This window comes from Scleropages formosus, chromosome 4 (genome assembly GCF_900964775.1).
Source record: "Scleropages formosus chromosome 4, fSclFor1.1, whole genome shotgun sequence".
NCBI classification, from domain to species: Eukaryota; Metazoa; Chordata; class Actinopteri; order Osteoglossiformes; family Osteoglossidae; genus Scleropages; species Scleropages formosus.
Genome location: NC_041809.1, coordinates 1,299,928 through 1,320,308, shown reverse-complemented (window position 1 = coordinate 1,320,308; position 20,381 = coordinate 1,299,928). Strand labels below are relative to the sequence as shown.

General features: G+C 50.4%; 1 protein-coding gene across 3 annotated transcripts; it reads left to right on the top strand.

Annotated features, from left to right (window-relative positions):
• Positions 1 to 1,096: 1,096 nt before the first annotated feature.
• LOC108927117 (calcineurin subunit B type 1) lies at positions 1,097 to 19,862 on the top strand. 3 transcript variants are annotated; one of them, XM_018740195.1, is made up of 6 exons: positions 1,097 to 1,173; positions 9,108 to 9,147; positions 14,601 to 14,777; positions 15,723 to 15,782; positions 15,995 to 16,179; positions 17,712 to 19,862. In XM_018740195.1, the coding sequence occupies exons 1-6, from the start codon at positions 1,171 to 1,173 to the stop codon at positions 17,757 to 17,759; spliced, it is 513 nt and encodes a 170-aa protein (XP_018595711.1). In that variant the 5' UTR covers positions 1,097 to 1,170; the 3' UTR covers positions 17,760 to 19,862. The 3 variants fall into 3 exon arrangements, with proteins under 3 accessions (XP_018595711.1, XP_018595710.1, XP_018595709.1); XM_018740194.2 differs by lacking the exons at positions 1,097 to 1,173; positions 9,108 to 9,147 and adding an exon at positions 13,174 to 14,373; XM_018740193.2 differs by lacking the exons at positions 1,097 to 1,173; positions 9,108 to 9,147; positions 17,712 to 19,862 and adding an exon at positions 13,174 to 14,373 and having other exon boundaries at positions 15,995 to 16,859.
• Positions 19,863 to 20,381: the final 519 nt, after the last annotated feature.

Below are 20,381 nucleotides of genomic sequence, written 5' to 3'. Positions count from 1 at the left end.
GACACAAGGAGATTTGATGGGACTCTACTGTCTCCAGACTCCAGCCAATCGCTTTTGACCGATTTGGCAAGACTCCTGACCGTGGGGCACTGAAGCCGGTCCGCCGGGGCAGGGTTCGAATCCCAAAAGTAATAATGAAGAATATCGCATGTGCTCCACCTCTGTGTTTCAGAGCAAACACTTGGAAGTCCAAAGCGTGACGCGCTGCCCCAGTTTCGCAGTAACAAGGCCACACCTGAAGATACGCTGCACAAAGTTCACGTGGTGTCTGGTCCACGCAGATTCCGCACACGCACAACACGTCACTTTGTTTATCTCTTAAGAGGGGCATTTGGCAAGTGCCGGATACCGGTAAATAGAGTACTTTGTGTGCTTCTCGAGTGCTTCGCCTCCAGGGCCGATGAGGGCAAAGTAAAAGCTGCCGGTGGAGCTCCGGCTTTGGGAAGCACCTCTTGCGGATTGCGCTCGGCGTAAATGAGGCACGACTGAGGTGAAAAAAAGAGAAAGAAGATGGTTCCCGGATGTTGGGTACCGTCGCACCTCCCCCCTCCTCCCTACACCAACAGCACCTCCTCCGCTCCTCCTCTCTTCTTCTCCTCCCTGTGGCTCCTCCAGAGCTGCTGCAGTGAAGAAGTCGTTGGGTTAGAGGGGGTGGGGAGAGAGAGAGAGAGAGAGAGAGAGAGAGAGAGAGAGAGAGAGAGAGAGAGAGAGAGAGAGAGAGAGACACACAAACGGGGAGACAAACGGAGAGAGAAACAGACACTCTCACACACACACACAGGGAGACAGAGAGGGAGAAAATAGAGACAGTCAGAGACACAGAAACAGGGACACACGCAGCGCACACACACAGAGGGAGGGAGAAATAGAGACACAGAGATACAGGAATACACGCAGCACTCGGAGTGCGCGCACACACACGCACACACACACACACACACACGCTCGCGCGCGCACACACACGAGAGACAGTGTGTGCGGGTCGCTCCATCCGTCCGTCGGACTCCAATAATAATAGGAAGAGAGCGCGACTCGCACTGACTGCGGTTCGGACCTCAGTCCAGATTCTCCTCGTGTGTGTCGGATCGGATCGGATCGGATCGAATCGGCTCGAATCAATCGGACTCACCGGCAGGAAGCGGTTCCACCGCCCAGCGGACCGGCAACACCATGGTAAGACCTGTGGTCATATGACACCTGTGCGTGTGGTACTGTGGTAATACACAAGGAAGGATACGGTAAACGTACACTCCTCCTCATACATGATAATAATGTGTAACTTACTGATACAGTATCATATCATTATTGATACAGTTGATAATCATTGATTGATACAGCACTGATACAAATATCTGTACATTATTGATACAGTGAGCATACAGCACTGATACTCTAGGATACAATACAGGATAGGAATAGTATTGATAGACATACTCTTATATCGGTACAGTATACTGTAACAATACGTACAGCGTGTAAATGCCAGTATGTCAGTGTAGACCAGGGCAACAGGGTTTGGTCCGATTGGACAGGATAACGCGGTACAGCTGGGCGGGGGGGGGGGGGTTGCTCTTTTTTTTTGATATTCTGAGACCTCCCCCAGTAAATGCACCGTACGTGTGGAGTAACGGGCTCGGACCCGCGACGCCGGAGCGCATGCAGCAGGTCCTCGCGCAGACGCGGCGTGGCACTTCCGCCCCCCTATTGCAGGACGGCCTGTCCGAGGGGTTCCTTTCCCGTCGAAGGAGCTTGTAAAGAGTGTGTGCTTTTATGTTTTTGTGCAGTGTGTCGAATCCTTTTAGGTGCTCCTGGCCGTCAGGTGAACCCGCGCTTTTTTCTGTCTTTTCCTCCTTCTCCGCACTTGGGCCCAAGGCCACCTGCAGTTCTTGGCTTCCTGTCACACTGAGGGAATCATGTGTGTTGGATCTGGGGCCGGTGGGGGCTCAAGAAATGGGGTCCAGTGTAATAATGGCATTAATAATCATAATAATAAGCTTTTCTTTGCTCAGTGTCCACTATGGCTGTCCAGCCTCCCTCTCCATCCTGTTTCCACTGCCTGTAAGAGTGTGTGTGTGTGTGTGTGCGTGTGTGTGTGTGTGTGTGTGTGTGTGTGTGTGTGTGTGTGGGTGGGTGGGTGAGTGGGGGTTTCTGCATCCAAAACATTGCTGCCACCAGCTTCCTAAACTTCACCCCCCATAATGTCCTTCCCTACTTGGTGGTGGCTGCCTGCCCCCACCGCCCTTGTGTGCTCAGAATATGAAGAGCAGTTTCGAAGACACGAACCTGTCCTGTATCTATCTGGCGTGGGAGAAAAGGGGGGCCGAGCCCCTCTCGGAGCAAACCCGAGAGCAGTTTGACTCGTTCTGTTTCCTACAGCGGTGCACTTCGCACGGGTACCGGAGGTGCCGGCACACAGAAGCCTGTCTGATGGGACGACAGTGGGTAAGAAGGTGAAAAGGCTTCATAGCACCGCGAGGAGTGGTGTAAAGACAGTAAAGGTCCAGCCAGGCACGCGTGACTCTCCCACAGCGAGGTTTGATACGTTTCTTTTCCCAGGGAGTCGCAGTCCTCTTGGCTGTCCACGGGCTAAGAGCATGCGTGAGTGATGAGTGCGGTGCTGCCGTTCCGGGGGGGTGTATGTGATGGTCGGGAGCCGCACATTCTGGAATAGTCCCGTCCAGCTTGTGCATCACGGTGTGAAAACCCGGTTTTTACTGAATCGCGGCGCGCACACACACACACGCACGCACTCCCATGAACACGCCATGTTCCCTCGTTCACGTATGTGTGAGCACGAACCCTGCTGTTTATTCAGTTTGCGGCGCCAGTTGAGGGGCAGGAAAACACATTTTTATGGCTGCATAACTATTGTAACCTCTCGAATTCCCTATTTATTGTGAAACATGAACATGTCATCAGTCCTGCAAACATCCGCATTACCCAGAATCCTTGCGGTGTACCCGTCTCCAGTTTGTTCCGCAAAAACCAGAACGGGGAAACGGGGGTGCGCGGGTGTGGGGGCTGCGGGGGGCTGCTGCGGGGGGCTGCTGCTCGGATGTTTCGCTCCCTCATCTCCATGGAGAAGGAGGTTCGTGATGAGGGACTCTTGGATGTGCGGGTGAAATAAAATGGCGCAAACAGGTAAGAGGATTAGTTTGGATATTTAGCCTGCTGAGATTCTAATTATTATTGTAATATTTGTGTGTTTATAATCCGCTTCGAACCCGCATTTTGGCATTCAAGGGCTCCTCTAATATTATTGAAGTCGCGGCTCACTGCCGAAATGGAATTTGTTTTTGTTTTGGAGTGTAAGGCAGCTGCGCTAAAGTGCATGAGGGTTTTTTATTTTTTAATGCAGGGTGTTTATTGTGCTTTTTCAGTGAGTGGAACCAGCACTGATCTCATGAAGCACTTTAATTGTGCAACTTGCGCCTACTCTGCTCCGCAGTCGCGCCCACCGCTCGCAGAACTTTCTAGATGTAGAGCGGATCTCGGGAGACGCCGGAACGTGACGTGGCGGGACGCGTCCTGCCCTGCGGCACATGCGCGGAACCCAACGGCCGAGGGAGGAAGCGCCCCGAAAAACGTGCCGGTTCGCTGCCGACGCGAGTTTCGGGAACGAAAATTTGGAGGCCGTCGACCCAGGAGTCGATCCAGGCTGGGTGGGGGGAGGCCCGCCGTCGCTGAACCGCGTGCGCGTATGCCGGATCCTCGCGCGGCCTCCTCTGGATCACGGGAGGCCTCCTGCCAGAGCTCTGGGACCGTACGCTTGCCAGGCTATGGGATGGGGGGGTACGGCACAGTCAAACCCACAGCTCATTTCTCACCGTAAGTTGCTGATGTGCAGCTGACTCACTCCATACATCTCTTCAGGGTGATGCGCTTTTAATATACAAATATAGTAGGAGTGACATAATCCCACTGACATATCTTACGAGTCTTTTGGGGGACGACTACCCACCAACCCCTCCCCCGTGTGGTGCAAGGATGGTACAAGTACCCAGCATCCTCAGCAGCGAAAGGAGCGCTTATGACAATGCCGGTGAGGATCTTCTCTCACCGTTTCCTTCCGTTTCGCTCCAGCTGCTACAGATGAAACAGTGTGTATAGCAGGGCGGTGGGGGGTCAGTGTCACCGGTGGGTTTTGTTTCCACTCGTTCTCCTGCCTTTGCTGGTAGCGTTAATTACCGCAAAGCAGCATTTCTTGCGCGGTGGACGAAACAGCAGAAATCTCCTCATATAATTAGTCCCTCCTCGTGAAATATGAAGCGACAGGAGGGTTCAGCAGGAAGCGGCGGCGATGCGAAAGCGACGAGGTGGCGCAGTCTTTTCCTGACCTCGCGCGGGAAGAAGCTGGTGCGTGTGCCGAGATAATTGAACGAGCGCTTCACGCGTGGTGCTGCGAACCCGGGGCCGACGGCGCAGCGCCTCCCTTTCCAGGGGCTGCGGAAAGATCCCGCCGCGCAGAGGGGAAACACTCGATGGGACCTGAGACCTTGCCGAGGAGGCTGCTCGTGTCTCCTTGTAAAACTCGACGGTGTATCCATGGAGTTGTTTTAAAAGCTCCCAGAAAGGAAGCGGGTCCAACAGAAGGATCAGTTCCACGTTCAGCCTTTAAAACACTCAAGGCTCGAAGGATCTGGGCTCAGATGCTGAGAAAACACCTGCAGCTTGGAGTTAATGACATACCCAGTAAGTGTCAGGGATCCTTGCGCGCACACACGCGCACACACGCACAAAACGTGAGAACGTTCCAGCTGCCGCATGTGTCGCGCTGCGATACGGAGAAACCTTGAAAGCTGGCGTCACAGTTTCCGTGTCCAACCAAGGTTGCGCGTCGGGGGCCTTTATTTCGCCCGAATCGGCACTCGATCGGGGTGCGGGACGTGCTGGTGGAGCTGTGGGGCAAAGATGGAGCAGCTCCAGCGTGAACAGCTCATCTCCTCAGGCCTTGGCAGCAGGGAGGAAGGAACATGGCACATCATCTCGAAAGCTGTCGTCCCCGCAAGTTAAAAAAGAAGCAGTCCCTGGTCCGAGGATGGTTCTCTCCTTCCTTTGCTCTCCATCATGGATGGTGCCCCTTACACACACACAGACACGCACACACGCACGCACGCACACGCACCGCTCTTGTAGCTCTGCCCAGCGACAGCTTTCTCCGCTAAAGGCAAGAACGAGTAGCTGCTCAGCCTGGCTCCAGACCCTCCATCACACAAGGCATGTTTTATTCAAAGGAGTCTAATTGATTGTGGATGAGAGATGAATTATTCACCAGCTTGGCGGAGCGCTCCGCTCCTCCCGGCCCCCCGGCCCCCCGGCCCCCCAGCCCAACCTGCGCTCGGCCCCTTATATCTGGCCTTGTGTTACGTCGGCTCCCAGGAATGTCCACGTGACCCATGTTTGACGGCTGCTTTCTCTCTCACCTTTCGTGCCGCTCGGCCATCGGTCGGAAAAGCCGCCGTAGCACCCGGTCGCAGGAGAGACGTCCCGCCGAGACGTGTTGCTGTGTCACAGGAGCCACTGACAGGCTGCCGTTGTTTGCGCTCCTGCTTGGCTGTTGCTGACTTGACCTTACTTAGTAACGCGGTAATCCTAAACCCTCAATCCCCTTTGCCTTAATTTATAATCTCGGGGCCTGGTGTCGGACTAGCAACTCGACCGTCCCTGGCATGTTGGTTGTGGGTTTTCCCTCAAAAACGTAACGTTTAGTAAGTCCTTGTCATTGTAATGCTTGTCTGTTGCTGTTCCCACGTGAGGTGGGAAGAAATGTGCATCTAGTCACATCTGTACAGCTGAGCAACGCGACCCACACACACACACACACACACACACACACACACACACACACACACACACACACACACGGTATAGGCAACTTAGAGTCATCAGTTCACCCGAAACGGATCTCTGTACAATGTGGGAGGAAACCTGAGCACCCCGAAGAAACTCCCAAAGTGGGGATGGATCCCACTCCATGTTGCATTCATCTCACCTTTGCTACCCGCTGCGCCACCGTGCAGAAATGAGGCAACAGAGAGAGAAACAACGGCATTCACAAGTCAAGGTGTGCAGGGCTGCTCCCGAGCTGCTCCCCCGTCTCCACTGACCTTAAGATACTTCTCAACATCAGACTGTTTTGTCCTGTAAGAGTTTGTGGGCTCAAAAGCCCCAGTCACTCTGTGAAGGAGACATGACAATGGACTCCCGCTGCCCGCTCACCCTGGCAGGGAACGCACTCGCTTTTTTCGATCGAGCGCCTTCGAGCTCTGTCGCTTAGTGCCCTCCCCAGAATTGGTTTTCATTCTAGAATCTTCTTTTGCCAGATCCTTTTCAGCGTATGAGCCAAGCAGTGTGTGCGCTGCTGCCAGGCCGGCATCGCTGCGCAGACGGAGCCGCCGTTCGCTGCATCTCTCGACTCGCTCCGGCCTCTTTCTCATTATTACTGCGCTTAAAATTAAACTAACACCACACTCCAAATATCTGTTATTATGCGAATCCTCTTTTGCTAAAATAAAGCGAGATGATTGACCGTTGACCGCAAACCCCCGAATGTCGCCGTAAAGGCGCACTTCTCATGGTTGGGTCACTCACACCGGCGTGTGATTCATAGAGAAACAAGCTGTGCCCCGCAGCCACCTGCAGTGTGTGACGGTTGGGCTGTAATCTGAATTAAGTGTGTGTTTGTGTTTCGTCCCTGAGATCTTTGAACCGGATCAGCGGGGTTAGTCCTGATCGACTGGCAGCTCCAACTCTCTGCCGAGGTGCACGACACGGGTGCCCCCCTACCCGCAATCCCGTTTGTCAACGCAAGGATTGGCCTGGTCACGATGAAATCTTGACCTTCAGAGACAGCAATCTGTACAGTCTTTATCGCTGGCCGTAGAATTAGGGTGTGGGAGCTGAATTGTTGTTGCATCACCGATGAAGATACCTACCGTGATTTCAAGGTGATTTCCTGCGTGTGGGTCCAGAAGTGTGGGAGCAGCATGAAATTGCTGTGGGTGAAAGTGTCCTCCAGATACTCCCAGGAGCAGCAAATCATGACCGAAGGGTTCTCTGAACCCTACGTCTACTCCACCACTTGGTCTCTCATGGAGTTCTCAGCTGAGAACATAATGCATCACAAGCCTTTTCGTCTTTTCTCTCCGTCCCTTACAGACACCGGAGTTGGTGCCCGGATGCCCTGCTGCATCCTGGGAGCGCTTGGTAGAGCGGTCTGTGGCTCTGCAGAACACAGTATTTTTAGCATTGTGTTGTCTCAAGGAGTGGATCATTCCGGTTTAGTATTTCAGCACATTTGAGTGCTGTGTGCTATCAGTCTGCTGGCTGAGCTCTACACCCCCAAAGATGGAGGCTGGAAACCTAGCAATTTGGGGTCTTCTGACTGGCCAAACAGTTGGTGCTTCCCAGTGGTTTCATCTGCACCTTCCCTTCTTACCATGACTCCGGTTCTTGGTGTTGAAGAGCGAACGGCCTTCAACGTGAGCTCTCAGAGTCCTTGGTCCACTGTTCACGGACAGTTCAGGGACATGTTGTTTTGAGGTGGTCGACTGCCCAACGTTCTTCAGTTCCGTGTGGATTTTCCTGCTGTTTCGTGGTTCTTGAAAGGCTCATCTTCTGGGCTGTGGTTGACTCACAACAGTCTGAATGTGCACATAAAGAGGTTTGGCTGGAAAAGTAACATTCAGTCATAGGAACACCTGCCAGGAGGGTCGGTTCGTATGTCTGGGCGTTCAGGTCTGGGCTGGCCGAGAGCAACGACAACCCCTGGAGAGCCGTTGTATCTCTTTATGGAAAGCAGGCAGCGCTAAGTTGTTTTACCATGTTTCAAATGTTGTGGTATACCAAAGAAGGCACGTCCTTTGTGAAGTGGGGGCATTTGGCTGAGCCATAGGACTTGTCCGGGGGTTTCCATGAGTGCGGTACTGGCACTGCGCATTCCACTGGCTGTATCTCATTGCACTGTGTCCTCATCGTAAACTAAGCGCTGCGTGCTAATTGAGACTTGGCGTGGCAGTGTAAATTGTCTGCAAAGCAGTGAGAGAAAATCTGGGCTCCTGGGCTTCTGCTGCATGGCCTGAGGTCACCAATGTGGGTACACTCCATGTCAGAGGACAAGACGTGTGCCCCAGGCACTCCTGCGGGATGCTAATCACGGGCCGTCCCTTTGCGGTGGTGCTGCTACACCATTGTATGTACAGTGCCGGTTGACCATTTGAGTCCTCCTGCTGGACGCTAGTTTGTCTCAACAAGTCTGAGCGGGAAACGAGCCCTCGTGTCTTCGTAGCTCTTCTGCATCCGTTCCCAGAGATGTGAGGCACTCGAGGGCTGCTTTGCCTTCACTCTTCTCTAGAGTTCATCTCACACAGGTGTTGCTCAGGTGCCCGACGCGTACTCAAACTTTTGACTGCTTTTGGCTGGTCTCGCTGGTTTTGGTCTTTCCACCAGAAACACCAGATGAGATGTGTCTCAATGGGACTGGGGGGGGGGCAGTTCTTGATTAGTCTTACAGATCGACGGCTTCCGCTCTCGTCCTCTTGTTCCCGCTAAGGATAGCTGTGTGCCGTGTGACGTAGCTCCCCCTATAGGTCACCTCTTTTATCTGGCGTCCTGCTGCTTTGGGTGTCACTCTCAGCGTGGGGAGCCATGTGATCTGAGCCCCATCGGTCCCGGGACGGCTGGCCTATATTTCCGCTGATGGAAGTATCGGGGCCTCCTGTTTCGCTTCTTCTCCCTCTGCGTCCCTTCTTTTTCCTGCATAATTAATTCCAAGCGAAACTCAGAAGCGTCCTCCTTCGTTCTCGTTGGCCTTTGGTTCGATCCAAGACCCGGATCTCCGTTCTGATCTCTTGTGTCTCCGGAGGCCCAGGCGGACCCCTGGCCTGCCGAATTCAGCGTCCCCATTTGTCCTGCCGTCCACGTCATGGCTGCCGACTCATCCCTTCACACGCAATGGTCAACCAGACCGCAATTGCCTCCCGGGGCCATGTTTACCATCAGAGTCACAGTGCGTGTGGTAAAATGCATTCGGCACGTGACTCCTTTGTTTATCAGCCTGAATATGAGAAGTCAATTCTGATCCTTTTTCTCTTCTCTCTCCTCTGCAGGGAAATGAAGCAAGTTACCCTTTGGAAATGTGCTCGCACTGTGAGTATCCTGGGCTTTGTAAACCACTTTCTCCGTGGTGCAGAGGAATGTAAACAGTGTAAACAGTGTAAACAGTGTAAACAGTTCACTAGAGTGCAGTGCATCACAGGGATCGGGCCCTTTGTCATTCACTAATGATGCTGTCCGGTACCATGCTGGCTGGTCAATTAGCACTTGCTCAAGACAGCTGCCTAACACCATGGTGAGAGCCTGGTAAATGCCTAATCCGTAAGCAGGGCCGCTCCAGATTAGTCCCGTGTGTCCTGTCCTCACACCCATCCCCCCCCCCCCCCCCCTACCCGGTACAGTCCTGCCCACCTTGGAGAGGTCGACAGTTTCTAGCCCCAAAGTTCCCTTTTAATTGGTCTGTTGCCCCCCGCCCACCGCAACGAGAGGGGGCCTCGCCACTGGCTTCCTGAGACCACATAGTGTGCAGGTGCAGTCGAGAGGGGCTGAGGAGACCAAAGCTTCTTGTCTCCGAAGGTCCCGGGTTCAAATCCAACCTCTTGCTGTCGTACCCTTGATCAACATACTTACCCCAAATTGATGCAGTGAAAAGGACCCAGTCGGGTAAATGGGTAATGGGTAAATAACAATGTAAATCGTCCTGGAGAAATGCATCAACTGAAGAAATAAATGTAAAGAAATTCAGAGGAAATATTGCACTGACACTTGGTTATCTCCATATGGAATGATGTCATAGACGGTAACAGACCCCCCCGAAGCCCAATGAGGGACCCCACATTAAGAGCCCCTGCTGTAGAACAAAGACCCGCGAGTGGGTGCGAGACTCTCTGTGAAGCGCCGCACTGGAAGGCAATAGTTGTACCGATCCGATTTTGGCCTTCCTGTCGTACAGATGCTCATCACCACGCTCATCCTCGTCTCGTCCAGAGCGTCGCTTCGTATTTTCATATTTTAATTATGCTGCTTGATTAGACGTGTTAAGAAAGTGTTAGAAGCATTCCCTTGCCTGTGCGTCGCTTCTACAGCGCAGTCGCTGGGCTAGCAAGTACACACACACACACACACACACACACACACACACAGGAACAGCAGGCTGATATTTGTTGCTGTCAGTGTTACTGCTGTTTCCCAGCAGCCCCCAGTGTGATGGGTGGTTTGCTGGTGCGGCAGGGTAATCTGGCACGGTGTGTGTGCGTGTGTGTGCGTGTGCGTGCATGTGTGGTTGTTGGATGAACATCCCTGAAAAATGATACCTGAAGCTTGAGAGGAATTTTCTCTTGCTTCCTGTTTTAAATTTATTTATTAATTTTTTATTTATATGGCTTTGTTGCATGAATAATTATAAATGTATTTTTCATCTCGTTTAGATGGTGCTTTTCGCCAGAGAGAACTTACAGTGTTAATGTACTTATACTGATTTACCCATGCATACAGCTGGGTAATCTTTACTGAATCGATTCAGGGTAAGTGCCGTGATCAAGGGAGGTGGGATTCAAAGCTGGGTCCTTCCAGTTCACGGCGACGGCTCTAACTGCTATCATACCTACTGGCCCACAGTTAAATCAAAGTACATAAATATATTACATAAATTATTATTTCTGGTCCCCGCTGTTCCTCTCCTTGTCTAGCAGCATCAGAGAAGCACAGTAAACAGCCCGGTCCTCGAGTCTGCAGGCGCTCGCGGCCCAGAATAGCCCAGTCCGTTCGCTGGCTCTCCTCGTTGCTAGGGGTTTCCCTCGAGGGAGGGGGCGCAGTGCACTGAGGGGCGGGGGTGTTCCATACACACTTATACACACACTGGAAGGATGTGAGTAACGTTGCCGTGCACCAGGGTAACACCGTCGCCGACTGCGTGCGCCATGGCCCACCCAGCGCGCGGTTCCCTCCGGCAAAGTGGGTGGTACGCTTTAGAATCGCAACAGGGTTCGGCGGGTGCCTGCGTCTGCGCAGACGGATGCTGCGCTGTACCGTGTTCTCGTACCGGTGGCCAAACTCTGCACGGAGGATCAGAGCGCTTGCCGTTCTAGGCGGTTTCTTGAAACAAGCCGCCTCTCCGTCCTCGGGGGGTAACCGTGGAGCAGTCCAGACACAGTCCAGCTATTAAAGCCCTGCGTGGATTTGATTATTTTTGAGTGCCTGCATTTAGGAGGGTAATTATGGGCTGCCTGCATCACTCAGCTTTCGCTTTAATGGCGTGGGGGCCGACACGCTAACGCACTAACACGGGCCACTCAGTTCCCCGCAAAGCCATTAGCAGCGCGCTGAAGCCCTTTGAGGGGGAGGAAGACACGGGACGGTGGGGGGGCGGACCGTGAGGACCAGTCCCAGCCCGTGTGCGAGTGAAAAGATCACGGATATCAGCGCCAGTCAGGTGAATGTTACCTGACCGAAGTGGTGTTACCCGGTTGGGGTCTCCTGGGTTTGTCTGGAGCAGATCTCTGACAGTCCCTCCTGTCCCTCACGAGCGATGAGAGATTTACCCGAACCGCAATACGGCAGGGCTCCACATTAACGGCACAGTGCGGACAGGGAAAGTGGCTCAGCGTTCACGGCTGGACAGTGAGATGGGTCTCATACCTGTCTGGTTCACGGTACACGGTGAACGAAGGTAAAATTGCACCCAAAAGAGCCACCATGATGGTAAAGAAACTGTGACATCACTCATTGTGTCGCCTAATTGTGCATTTTCATTTCAGAATCACTTCCGAAACAACCCAGATTTGTCAGAAATAAAGCAAAATTGCCCCATATTTTGTTGCTTTTCCCAGTTTCTTTATGTTGGATTCTTCTTGCAAACATACCTCCTTTCATGCGATGCCCTAATTCCCTTGTTTCATCTACACTTTACAACAGTGTTTACTTATTTTTGTCTTCTGGATATTTTCCATAACTGGAGAGATGCAAAATTTGATGAGAGTGCTGATGAAATGCGAAATGCACCTGGACGACATCGTTCCTGTGGACGACCAGACACTAAAAATAAATGTCGAGCTCTGTGTGGAGGGGACTTTATGGCTGAGCTCTTTTCTAATAACCACAGATTGGTGCTGTGGAACGGCGTGTGTGTGTGTGTGTGTGTGTGTGTGTGTGTCTGTCTGTCCACCTGCACCCGAAAGATAACGAACGTTATGTAATCCATATCACCAGGGATGCTTCATTCATCAGTGCTGCTTGTTCTGAGCCACAAGCAGCTGGAAAGCCATGCAGTTCCTGCTGCCCCCTGCCTGTGGTGTGCTTCTGTTGCCATGGAAACCCAGGGAAATGGTGTCAAAGGCCCCAAAGGGAAGTCTCTCAAACCAGGAAGTATTTTGGGTACAACTGGGTAGGAAGGAGAATCTGTGCTGATAAATGCTCCATGTGGCTGTGAGAGAGCGTTGCCCTGCGGGGGGCAGCAGGTGGCGTAGTGCTTAAAAACACCGTGCCGCACTCAGAGGACCCGGCTTTGAACCCCACCCCCTGCTGTCGTACCCCGGATCGAGGTACATATCCTCAGCTGATGCGGCGAAAACACCCTGATGTATGAATGGTTAAATTATTTTAAGCAGCTCAGCTTTGTACACCGCTTCGGAGAACTGTCTGAGCTATATAAATAAATGCTTGAAGAGCTCCGGGAACTTCTTTCTCTAGTCTCGTGGTTCAGAGGTCCCTCGGTGGCTGCTGGGGGTGGGCTGCTGACGTCGACCTGCTACGGCTGTGGAGCCCACTTTGTCCAGCAGGGAGTGCTACATAGTGTCCGATAGAGAGAGCACCGCGTCCGGTGCAACGGTAATACCGTGTTTCTGGGTTACTGCATTGTTGTTTCTGTCCAATCAGAAGTGAGTGTCTGAAGTCCTCTTTTTCAGTCATAAAATCCAGCTTTGATTGTAATTGAAGCTGTTTGATTTTCTCTACTTCTTCTGCTGGTGTGAGAAATATCTCAGGTGGTGGTTAGAGCTGCTACCTTCAGACCCAAAGGTTATGGGTTCGAATCCCACCCGCAGCTGCGGTACCCTTGAGCAATGTACTTACCCTAAAATGCTCTGGTAAAATGACCCAGCTGTATAAATGGGTAAATAATTGTAAGCAGAATAATGTTGTGAGCCACTTTGGAGAAAAGTATCACAAATAAATGTAAATAGAATCTCTGGAGCTCCCAGGCTGGGGAAGGAAGAACTCAGCATTCACTCAGTTATGTCACACGTTCCTCCAAAGCAACTGATGATGGTACACCAAGGTACTTACACTGGTTTACCCTTTGAAACAACAAGGTACTTTAATTGATCAATGTAGGGTAAGTGCCTTGCTCGAGGGTACTACAGCAGGAGGTGGGATTCGAACCTGGTTATTTTAAAGTGAGAGCGCTAACCACTGTGCCGCCTGCTGGCCTGTTGAGGGACTTTGGATGAACAGGGTTCAGAGGCAGTCCTGACACAGATTTACTGTGTTATTAGTCTGACTGGTTCCCTGCTTTCGGGGAACACTGACACTGCAGATGAGTAACACTTCCAGTCGAGAAGCAGTGACACTCACCGGTGTTAACTGCAGCCTCTCTTTCTGTGCAGGTAGAAATGTCAGCCAAAGTAGTTAAACAAGCGCTGTCATGTGGTCCCATTCAGGAGGGAGCAATTTGAGCCTGAACCGCGGCTCTTTCGGGCCATTAGTTACATCTGCGCCAAACTCATTTTTTGTTCTTGCCTGCATAAAAAGGTGTGTTACGCAACGGTAATGCGTTCCTGTCGGTCGTAAAAATATCCAGAGCTCCATCGATGAGTGCCTCCAGCATCAGCTATCTGCTACTTGTGCACCACGCACTCGATCATCCGTCCTTTTTCCCTGGTTAGTCATCAGGATAGAGCATTGCCGCGCACCTTCAAACTGCGGGAGGTTGGGGGGGCGGGGAGAACCTGCTGCTCCCCCCCAGCAACGTCCCTCACTCGCAGCCCGTCATCCACCGCCGTCCACAGCTCGCTCTGTGTCTCTCTCCTTCGGTCTTCTTTTCTGTCGTTCCCCTTCCTGTGTGTGTGTGTGTTGGGCTGGTGTAGACGCACCACACAGGTACGCAGATTAGCGCGGGCAGGGAGTGGGGGTGGACACACCACGTGACTCTGAATGAGCTTAGGGTTAGCGATTGGACAAGTCGTTCCATGGTGTGCCGGTGTCGCTGCGGTAGGGAGCTCAGGGCAGTCGCCACCATGGCGGAGACGCACGCTGCGCTGGGTGAGCGTCCCTCTGAGGCCATTAACCGTTTTCAAACGGCAGCGGCAGAGCGCAACACCAGATGTAAGTGTGTGACCGAACGCGGACCGAACATTCATTCTGTCTCATGTGTCACTTTCCTCCTACTCCTCCTCCTCCTCCTCCTCCTCTTCTTCATCTTCTTCCCCCCTTTTCCTGCTGCCATCCGAAGGGTCACGGGAGCTGGGCAGGAGGAGCTCTTCTCGCAGTGCCTTCAAAAGTGAAGGTGCCTGTTCAGACAGCTCTTCTCTCCTTTCTCCCCTCTGTTCCAGTCGATGCCGATGAGATTAAGAGGCTCGGCAAGAGGTTTAAGAAACTCGACCTGGATAACTCCGGCTCGCTGAGTGTGGAAGAGTTCATGTCGCTGCCTGAGCTGCAGCAGAATCCCTTGGTGCAGCGAGTTATTGACATATTTGACACCGATGGCAACGGAGAAGTTGATTTCAAAGGTGAGTCTGAGCTTGCTGTCCTAATTCCTCAAGTTCCAATGCATGAGTCACAACTGTACACCCTAACCCCAACCCCAACCCTTAACTCTAACCTTAACCCCTAACCCCAACCCTAAGCCTAACCCCTAACCCTAACCCTAACCCTATCCATGTCGGATGTGTGTGTTCACCTTGAGCGTATTGGCTGCACTTTATGTGCCTAGGTTCCAGTGAAGAAGAAGGAGCAGGTCAGACTTTTGTACAGAATCAGTACAGTAATCCGCCCTGTACCTTGAGCACGTGTGAATGAACGTGTGTTTTGGAGATGCCTGTTGGAAGCAAAGCGACGTCTATCTGAAATATGCTGAGCCAAAAATTGTAAAAACTTGTCTCGATCACTCGTGGGAAATCACCGAGCAGTGCGCTTATAACCTGAAATGTGTTTGTATATTAATGAGCTTTTCCAGAACATTAATCCCATTAGGTGGTTAACAAACAGCCCAACCGCTGCCACAGAGTTAGACTTTGGCCTCGCCGTGCTGGAAGCCATGTGTGACGCGCTGTACGCCACGAGGACAAAAAGCATGTCTGTCCGTGATCGGGCATCTCTGCCTACGTACCCTGACTGCAGCTGCATGGCAACTTCCGAAAACGGATGAGGAGTGAGGAACGATGCTGTTCCTGCTGGTTGTTCTTCTGGCTCCGAGTGCTTGCTCCGTAAACGTCCACGGACAGCCTGTCCTCCTTGGACCATCGTGGCCTCGGATGCAAACGATGAGTCTTGTGTGTCTTTTACTCCTGAAGCCACAGCTTCACTCAAGGACTGAATTCCTCAGCTACAAATCTGTTGTGTTTGATTTTGTTCTAGAAGCTTCCATCTAACCTACCTGGTCTTCTCCCAGCCTGCTCTCTTGCCCAGCACTGCTGTTCAAATGTCCCCTCTGAAGCTCCTTCTCTATCCTGCAGAGTTTATAGAGGGAGTCTCACAGTTCAGCGTCAAAGGAGACAAGGAGCAGAAGCTGCGATGTGAGTAGAGCCCCGCATTCTCATCTGCTTTGTTGTCTTTAATCGCTTCAGATTGCAGCCATGTAATTTGCCGGTTTGTGTAATACATCTTATTCTATGAACATAACTTGAACAATCACTGGACTGAAAACAGCCAATTGTAGCTCCCTTCAGCCGAGGTACAAGGTGCCCGTTTCCCCAGTAACCCCCGAAACGCATCACCGTTCCCACAGTTGCCTTCCGCATCTATGACATGGACAAGGACGGCTACATCTCCAACGGGGAGCTCTTCCAGGTGCTCAAGATGATGGTGGGGAACAACCTGAAGGATACGCAGCTGCAGCAGATTGTGGACAAGACCATCATCAACGCAGACAAGGATGGAGATGGGAGAATATCCTTCGAGGAGTTTTGCGCGGTACGTGCAAAAGATTCGCGCGTCCAACGAAAGACAGTGAAGGTGGACACTCGGTCACCCACGGGACACATTTCTGACACCTTTTTGGGTCAAATGGGGTCTTTGGGTTTGGCTGTTGTCTCCCACCAGTGATGTTACCATAAGACAGCCAATGCATTTTGAATCCTTGCGTCAGAATAAATTCAGAGTTGGGTTGTGTGGGTGGGACGAATTCCGGTGGATTCCACAGAGGCGAGACCTTGGCCGCACAGCTGCTGGGTGTGCAATATGAGCAATGGGCAGAGGCATCCAAAAAACCATGGTACCCCTGCCAAGAACAGTGGGTTTGGTGGCACTGACACGTCCCAAGGTCATTCTGAGGCATTTTCCGCAGCGCTTAAAATAAATGGCAAAATCAGGAGCGGTTTTACAATGAGGCGAGGGTAGACGATAGCCTTGTGGTGTCGAAATCTGGGGTTGTCAAATTTTGCTACTAAAATAAAAAATGATATTAAATTAATTTAGGAAGAAAATTCTAAAAAATCTTGCTTATTAATAAAGAGTTGTTTTAGAACACAGATGAAGACGAAGAAATTGACTCACATATGATCAGGGCCCCAGGTTTGAAATGTTGGTGACACTTTCCATGAAACAAAGTGTCGCTCTACACTGTAAATAGTTTATATCTGGTTGTGTCCTTAACCACCTTCGATGTTGAAATTTTGTTTAGTTTTCGGTTCGATTTCAGTCGTTAAATTATAAATTTGTGCTCTGTGTATATATACACATGCGTGCTTTCACGAATAACTACATAAAAATGATTTATTTATAATACAAATTGTGTCTTCTTTATGATCAGAATGGATCGATATCTAAAATGAAAATAAAAATTTGCCAGTAGGAACTTAAAGTGTAGTCAGTAGACTCAACATAAACCCACATGGGTGGCACAGTGAGTAGTGCTGCTGTCTCACGGCGTCTGGGTGGTGTGAGAGGACGTCGGTTTGATCCCTGCTCCGTCCGTGTGGAGTTTGCATGTTTTCCCCATGTCTGTGTGGGTTTCCTCTGGGTGCTCTGGTTTCCTCCCACAGTCCAAAGACATGCTGTTCAGGTTCCCCCATAGTGTGTGAGTGACAGAGAGAGTGTGTGTGTTCCACCGACGTATGGATGAGCGACCCAGTGTAAGCAGTGTATCTAGCAGTGTAAGTCACCGTGGTGAATAAGGTGTGTGGGATGATAACACTACATAGAGTTCACTGGAAGTTGCTTTGGAGAAAAGTGTCTGATAAATGAAGTATCTTAAACATCACTGTCATCTAGATGTATGTGTGTTAGTTTAGAGATTTGAAGTCTATGGGGTGCTGGACTGATTCCTACCTAAGGGTGCCAAAAACCCGAGTGGTGCCCTGCTAGAGAACTTAGAGAGCACTGGAACTGCATCTCAAAGGCTTTCAGAGCTACTGCTGTTGGACACAGTTTGAGAGTATAGCCTGTTGAGCTGCAAACATCTGCTACAGTGTGTCTCCATGTGTGTATTCCTGTTTCCCTGGCAGGTCGTCGGAGGTTTAGACATTCACAAAAAGATGGTGGTGGACGTGTGACGAGTCCATGAGCTTTGTGCTCCACCTGCTCTCCTCTCCATCTCCGAAGACCTGCTCCAGACGTCCAGCACTGCTCTCTCTGTGTGTTTCTTTGGAAGCATCTCATCTGTGAAGCCACCTCCTGATCCCAACACGAGCCTCGTCGAGCCAACTTTTTAAGTGTTTTCGAACTTGGGTTCTCTCAGTGACTCAGAGTAGCACTTTAAAGTCCTGAGGAACAGATATCCTTGTCGAAAGTTAGACGGCTGGAGGAAAAGAGGCCTGGCTTGTCGTTATGTGGTTGTTTTACATTTTCATTTTGGTCGTTTTTTTAATAGGGAAGTGTGTGAGGTGAAACTTGTAGGGTGTGAAGTGCCAAGCAGAACATACATTTAACGAACCAGTTCACTTATGATCATTACCACCCATCACTTTAATTGCAAGGAAATTGGTGAAATGAAGTACTGTGTGATCGAGGTAACTTGTATCTCACGCGTGTGCATTTTTTTCCAGTTTTCTTTTGTACTTTACATTTTGTAAAACGGTCTTGTTTCATAAATTTTACCTTGAAGCCACAAAAAGTACAAATACGCTGTCAAATTTCTTTGTACCAAGAGGGTCGTTTAATTCACGTGTATTTACATTGTTGGGAGCCGATCTCTTCCTTGTCTTGCATTGAGAAATGCAGCCGAGTAGAAATAGATGCCAAGGTGACCAGTGTTTGCATATCGAATAGCAGTTTACATTTACAATGTCCTGCTTCTGTTCTACCACGGTAACCACTCGCCTGCACCGGGCCAACACCTTAATTTAATCTTAAATTATGTCACTGCTAATGGAATATTTCTATCGACAGTATAGCCGCAACACTTTAATGTATTTTGTATTTTGTTATCTTTTTAATAGTTACAGTTGATGGTAAATGCAGTCCAACATGCTCCAAGCTAATAACGCATAGTTTATAATTTGTATATAAAGGCGGGAACTGTGTCTTTATAGTGCATCGCAGATTCTGCAGAAGTCAGTCCTTTTTTCTCCTTTGCTAGTACATGTTAATGTTATTGGTTCATATTAGGTAGAGCTTTTCAACCTCTTGCCATTTTAAACGGGAGAAACGCTTTACTTCTAGCGACATTTTTACCGTCCACGTTCTTTGTTACAGTGCCCCGTTTTTGTGGTTCGTTTTCCTTCCGTTTTACCTTCAGACACAGCAAATCTTAACTCGCCGTTAATGTGTCAGAGTCATTCTGGCATGAAAATGGTTAGTATTGCCCCTTTATAGACACTGGACAGTTTTGCTTTAGAGAAGACAGACGGCAAGGAAGGGCACTGGGGAGAGGACATTTCAGACTACAGTCTATAAGAATGACATTTTTTAAAGCCTACCTACTGTATAGCGTTTCTTTCCAAAGCGGCCCCTGTGTTGTGTAGCTGGGCTTGGGCTGGACCGCCGGCCTGTCCAGGCGCGTCTCCCTGGGCTGGTCCTGACCCTGTCCCGGGAGGTCTGCGGACAAGATCTGCACACCACGGGCTGCCTGTCTTCCCTGGTCCCCATGTGCTTGCATGACGTGGGACTTTAACCTCTGTGCATGTAGACCCACTCCAAGGCCTTCCTTGTTTACATATGAAATGTAATGTTGATATAATATACAGAGTAACAGTATGATATGGATGTTGCCAAACTTGGTAAATGTTAGCATATTAAGATGAACTGTAACAGCGGAAGAAGCTCTTCTACATGTTGACTTTTGAATCTTTTTGGATTGATGTGCTGCTTGAATTCCAGCTCGGCTTCGGGTCCGGCCCAGCGTCAGCTGCCGCCTGCACTGCTTCAAGGGGAAATCAGTTGTGGTTTTTAATTTTTATTTATTTATTTGCTTATTTATTTTTTGTATGGGAATTATGAACACAATTTTGCACACTTTTTTCTCTGTAGCTAAAGCTGTAACCCTTCAGCGTCTCCGTTCCTGTCCCTTCAGGGGAATGGCTATTTACCTGGGGGGAAATGACCGTTCGAGGTCAAACTTTTGCTTTTCTCTTCCTTTTCTGCATGCTGCATCCTGTGCTGTGGGAACTATTGGAAACTTCATAATGTACGGAAATAAAAAATAAACTTTTAAACAGCACTTTGAAGCTTTTTAATGAGGGTCATTGACTAAAGATGCAAAGCATACCTGTTCTTTTTCCGAGGGAAACGTTGTGGTGAGCGATGCTTGTTTTACCTTTCTGCTGCTCAACAAATGGAGGGAAGCATTTACAAGTGGAGCGATGCGCAGTGTGAGGAAGGGTGTATCACGTATCAGTGTTGACAAACAAAAAAGTATGAAAAGCTTGCCTCGCACCCTGTAACTGCACTTACCACGGTAATACAGCGCTCATTGCTTCACAAACGCTTACGGTGTTTGACAAAGTTGCAGAGCTTTTTCACTGCCAGCTCGCATGTCTTCCTTATATGACAATGCGGAGTAATAACATATCCTATGTAGGCCTACACCACTGAGTACTGATAATTGTATGCCATCATGCTACACGCTACATGCCATCAGACATATATTTAAATAGACCGGTTTTGGGGGGCAGAGGGAAATAAGTGCCCAAACTCGCATTACTTTAAGAGATGAGCTGAGGCATCCATAAACCTGT